The sequence below is a fragment of the Aplidium turbinatum genome, chromosome 18, assembly GCF_918807975.1.
Source record: "Aplidium turbinatum chromosome 18, kaAplTurb1.1, whole genome shotgun sequence".
Classification (NCBI taxonomy): domain Eukaryota; kingdom Metazoa; phylum Chordata; class Ascidiacea; order Aplousobranchia; family Polyclinidae; genus Aplidium; species Aplidium turbinatum.
Window position 1 is genome coordinate 5,306,834 of NC_137489.1, and position 5,774 is coordinate 5,312,607.

Genomic DNA, 5,774 nt, shown 5'->3' on the forward strand with positions numbered 1-5,774 from the left:
ACACACCAAAAAATGCATTGATTAGAACAGAAAACTCAGTTCTTTCATTTCAATGGATTTTTTATACTTGTTCACCATCAGACATGTAGGCTACAGTAGGCTACGTAGCCTACTTATTCTAGTTTATATCTTTGAATAACTGGTCAATAGTGCTAGCTGATCAAACATTCTGAATAAACTGTTTGTTTCCTTTAACATTTCCTAGCAGGTCTCTAACCTTCGCGAAAGTGATATCTAGAGAGCAGCCTATGTCCACTGGACAATTTTGTAAGCTTTAATACATGTCCAAATAAATTAATAGGGTAACGACTAGAACATCACACAACTAAGGTGAAAGAGCCACGCAGCTTGAGCCCTGCCTTTGTCATGAGTTACCAAGGGGGGTGGGGGGACTTGTATACCTGGGACTTGTATATAAGTCCCCCACCCCACTTGGTAACTCATGACAAAAACAGGACTCAATGGACATGGCTCTTTCGCCTTAGTTGTGTGATGTTCTAGTCGTTACCATTTAATAGGGCATTGTTGCCTAGTAACGGGATATGACGTTAAAAAAGGACAGAAAAGATTCAAATAAAGTAAGGGTTTTTTATCAAGGCATTCGCATAATGCCAATGAGATACCAAAAAGTAAACTAAACTGATTCGCCAGTAGGCTACTTACCAGACAGATCTACTGTATCAAATTTGTTTAAATGAAACTCAAGCAAAGTGAACATGGAATGTGACTGAAAATGACTGAAAAAACAAACAAACACAAATCAAAGATATCATTCAAACAATAAAAAGTTTCAAGTGGAATTGGGCAGGACATATCATGCGAACAACTGACAACAGATGGACAAGAAGAGCTACTGACTGGATACCGCTTGACAATAAACGCAAAAGAGGGAAACAGAAAACAAGATGGCGAGACGAACTCTACCAATTCGACAAACACTGGACACAAACGTGCAAAGACAGACAAAATTATAAAGATATGGGGAAGGCCTTCATTCTGCAGTGGAACAACAATGGCTGACAATGATGATGACATGTACAAACTGCCGCAGAAGATGTCGCACAAGAGGAGGCCGATGATGATGGCGACGATCCTGTAGAAGTCGTTTTAACCCCAGTAGAAGCCCTGAAGTCAATCAGACAACTAGACTGATACTTCCGAAGTCACGACGATAGCGAGAAAATCCTACATTATTTAGCAAAAGCTGAACGCTATGCGGCAGAAAAATCCGTGTCAAAACCGAAACAACTGAAGATCAATGCCTTTTTTGCTAATAAACAATGAACTTCTCTACTACTGTATGTAACGAGCTGTATTGCGCAAATTTCCTGTACCTTTCGCTGTAGGTTATTTTTTTTAACAATTTCTTTGTTTACTGTATTTTCTTCGTGACTTTTGTCACTTTGGTGGTACACAGTAACAGGGCCTCCGAGAGAAGTCAGCACTGGTCGGGAAACAATACGAAAAATGGGCCCCATAATAATTTTTAGCAAATATTGCGTTGCATGTTCGTGTTAAGCTGAAATTAGCCTACTTTCCTGAGCATGAAAAGAACTTCGTTCAATGTAAAAATCATAATAATCACTGGATTACACTTGCAGCAAAAATGCCATTGAGGCTAACTATTTTGTCTCGAAAGCTTTGTAAACACACAATAGGCCTACAGGCAACGAAAATAGTTCAACCAGCAAGCATTTAATTCAGGAGTGTCCAAACTTTTTCCCACGCGAGCCAGATTTGATAATAAGTGTTCGCGGACCAACAGCCACAATAATTTTTCTGAAAACTGCAAGTTGAATTTATATGATTTTTGTGTGTCTGCAGGCCAAATATAACACATTGTACAACAACAGGCGCGTGCAATACAAAAACGTCTCGTGGGCCGGAGTTGGCCCGCGGGCCAGACTTTGGACATCCCTGATTTAATTCAACCCTTTCTGGACTTTTTGCAATGCAAAGTTACGGATCACAGCATCAAATGATAAGATTTTGCGACGTCTGAATTGATGCACAACATGTATAGTTAGGCTTTTCAATCGGTTTTAAGTCATAGGCCTACTGGAGCGCAAACAATTCTTTACAAATTTCAGTAATAGCTAAAACCACTTTCTCAAAGCGCAACCGTTGGAGGTAGCTACCGGAACACAAAAAAAATCATAACAAAACTATTTGGAAAAACAGTTCGAAAGTTGCAATTAATGATTCCTTGTGTAGAGATTATGGGGTGGTTCGTTCTGGTTTGCAGCTGAAGTTTGCTGTGTGGCTTTCTGTCAAAAGTACCAACTCATCCAAAATGTCTTGAAAAATGTCATTGTTGTAGCCTACAAATGGTTTAAATTTGTCCCAAATGCCCGCAACTGCACAACAGACATACGATGAAATTTTCATTGAACTTCAAACTCATCGACGATATGTTTGAGTTTGTTGATACATTTGTCAATTCCAACAACTATCGAATCCTTTGCAATGTACGGTAGAATACATTTCGTTCGAATGATTCAGCTAGTTAAGTGGAGTTATAAAAGCGTTCTGTCCTCAGGAAAAGAAAATCATTTTCTTTTAATTGATAATTGCCACTGCAACTTTAGCTTGCGAGTAGTAGCCTACTCTTCTCAGCTTTCTCTGACTTAGATTACATCTTCCTTTAATTTCATTAAATTCATCAGTGAATCTTGTTTAGGACCGTAATCAACTTAATGCAAAGCAGTCACAAATTTAAAACTGCTAGTTGTATGCTACTTTAGCATTGACTCAGCTTCTGATCAAACTCTTGTTGGTTCCAACTTGATGCATTTAAGAAACGTCTTTAGAGCTTCAATTGCAAAAGGGTAATGTAAAGCATTGGGTTTGACTGCACCGCGACTTGATTACCCTCTCGAAGTCAATTTTCTTTGCAAGATGATAGGACAGCTTTCTTTAGCTCTGACTGGGCTATAACTTTAAAGATGCCACTAGCTTACAGATAATCAATTACTCCAAAAATTTACATTTGCATCAAATTACATTTACATTTTTACATTTGAAAATTTACATCAATTACATTTGAACAACGCTGTCTGTAGGCAACATTAAGAATTCCAACTAGATTTAAGCAACAACATCCTTAAACAAAAAACTCAAATAAAGAAACAACTCACTTCCTTCCAAAATCACATCATGAGAAGCATGACCAACAAAAGGCTACTTGACCACACGAAAACAGAAAATCTTTTAACTATGGCAAAATTACATCCAATTGCAGCAATAAGTTAATAAACTCAAAAGTTTTAAAACTGTTCGGCCACAGTAAAAGATCACAATTCGGAATCAGCAAAGTTTGCACAGAAGGCAAAGAAGAAGGAAAAAGAAAACGTGGCAGACAACCAAAACGATGGCAAGACAACATCCCATCATGGACCGGACTCAACTTGGCGACACTGGGCGAGCTGGCTCAAAATCGCCACTCTTGGAAGCAAATAACTCATGTTGATGCGCAATCTGGTACAAGCGGAGATGATGACTGATGATCCATAAACAAAAAAATATACAGGATTTACTTTCTTTAATCGTGCTTGGACTGATACCTTTAACTTTCCCAGGTAACTTATGTTGGATACAACATCCTATGCCTGGCCAACGCAGATTTTGAAGTTAAGGTTCAGTTGTCAAGCAAAAATAGTTCCCGCTTAGCTAAAACAGCACCAGTTTTCAAGTTGACACTATTAATACAATCGAAACCGTTCAGTGATACAGAAATCATTTCAGCTTCAGATTTTACGTCTTGAAGCTGTTCAATATCGCCTACCTTAACACGAAAATGATTTGTTCTTGATGAGAAACATCGAGAGTGACATTTACAATGATTGAGAAATACTTGGAACTACGCACTTCATTTAATAATTTGTTGATTATTTAGTTGGTACATTTTTACTTTAGTACTAAAAACGGGCCCCCCTCAAAAGTGCAAAAACAAAAAACTACTCGTTTTTCCTTTACAATGTTTTGCTAGGGGGGAAACTGGCCCGAATTCCCCCCCTCTCGGAGCCACTGCACAGTAAACCTGACTGGATTATTCTGTACACCTCTTTAATAAAAAGACACTTTTGGAATAGTTTGCGGTAGTTCGTCAATAACGTCAATTCGGCTATTACGTCAGTTTTTGCAATTTTCTAGAGGTGCCGTTATAGGCGAATTCTACTGTAGTGTATTTTCTTGGGGAATCAACAATAAGGCAATTTTATTATTTATTTTATAAAAGATTTACTTTCGAGGACTCTGGACCTGACAATTCACATATTTTGCAGCAACTGCGAATATCAAGATCGAAAAGTCTTAAACAAATAAACTTAACACTGTATTATCGGGTACACGGCCCACCTTTACAAAATCCTGGGCCTCCGAGTTCCCGGCCATACATCAGCGATATTATTATTGATATGCCAGTTGGAGGAGAAGGTGTTATGGTGGTGTTCAACATCGGGGCACATCTGCTGCTGTTTGATCCGTCTGTTTATATTCATCGAATTAAAGGAATCAGAGATGCGATAGTGAAGCATCATCAAAAATTTCCAGGCACAAAGTTCATCGTACGAAGTCAGAATGTGGTCGAATATGCGTACGAATGGAACATATATAGATTCGAAATCATTTTGAGAAAAATATTTTCAAGTATGCAAAATGTAGTTTACCTGTCAGTCTGGGACATATCAGAGGTATGGTTGATGAATGATTTTCACCCCGCTCCAAAAACGTTGCGCCAACAAGCTATGTTGATGCTCAGTTACATGATATAGACGAGTAGTAATAATTGGTTTATTTATAAGAGTTTGGAAATTCATGTCTTCGTTGAGCATGTTTTACAGAAACAGACATTCGACATTACACTAGGTTGCTTGTCTCTCTCGGTGGGATACTCAAGGTGGGGGTGGGGGGTTACAACCCTCCCTCCTCCATATCTTTAAAATGTTTAAAAAAATATATATATAAAATCATTTCATCAGCACATCTTTTGGGCATAAATATCTGTTAATTCTCTTTGTCACCCGAAATGGAAAGCAACAACTGGCCAGGGAGAACAAATACTGTATTGATTTCGCCCGATGTGCGTGATATCAGCTGAATAATAAAATGATGGATTTATAGCCTACATCAGAAATACGTTCTGTACACAAATAAATGCATGGACAATGTCAAAATCCTACAACACTTTTTTCATTTACAAATAAGATTGTGATCATGACGCATCAGCAAAAGGGAGGCAACAAAACTTCGTTCAAATAACATGAAATGCGTTCTTCTGATGTAAACTAAGCTGGACCATTACAAGATGTGTAAGGTGATAATCTGCTTTTGTTCATACGTTTCGTCAATCTCCTTATACATCTTGTGATAGTTCAGCTTAGTTTGCGCCAGAAGAACGTATTTCATGTTATTTATGTCCTATCTGCTTGACTTTTACTTTTTTTCATTCAATGTTACAAAATTTGTCTGCCGTGCGTTCACCGCGTGCTTCGCCGGTGTAGCCTGTGTTCTGTTTGGCAATAAAGCAGGTGCTGGCTGCTGGGCTCAGACACCAACGTCTGAGAGCTCTGTCTGCCACAAAATCTCACAAATGGAAAAGGCGTTTTTTTTTTGTTTTTTTTTTACAGCAATAACAAAACACAGATAACAAACACAAAGATATACAGATATTGTAGCCTACTCATCAGCAAGATACATGCAAGTTCGAGTTTACCATCTATGACTATGCCATGTAGTTCCATTTCAATCGGTGTTTTTTCAAATTCTCAGATTTT

General features: G+C 38.2%; 1 protein-coding gene across 1 annotated transcript; it reads left to right on the top strand.

The window, feature by feature from the left end:
- Positions 1-4,415: 4,415 nt before the first annotated feature.
- On the top strand, positions 4,416-4,772 carry LOC145787920 (NXPE family member 3-like). Its single transcript, XM_082599757.1, has one exon. It carries the CDS (start codon positions 4,416-4,418, stop codon positions 4,770-4,772), a length of 357 nt encoding a protein of 118 aa, XP_082455883.1.
- The last annotated feature ends 1,002 nt before the right edge of the window (positions 4,773-5,774 follow it).

What these genes read in the sequence shown, in the direction of transcription:
- LOC145787920 (XM_082599757.1), top strand. Translation starts at nt 4,416, where the DNA reads ATGCCAGTTGGAGGAGAAGGTGTTATGGTGGTGTTCAACATCGGGGCA.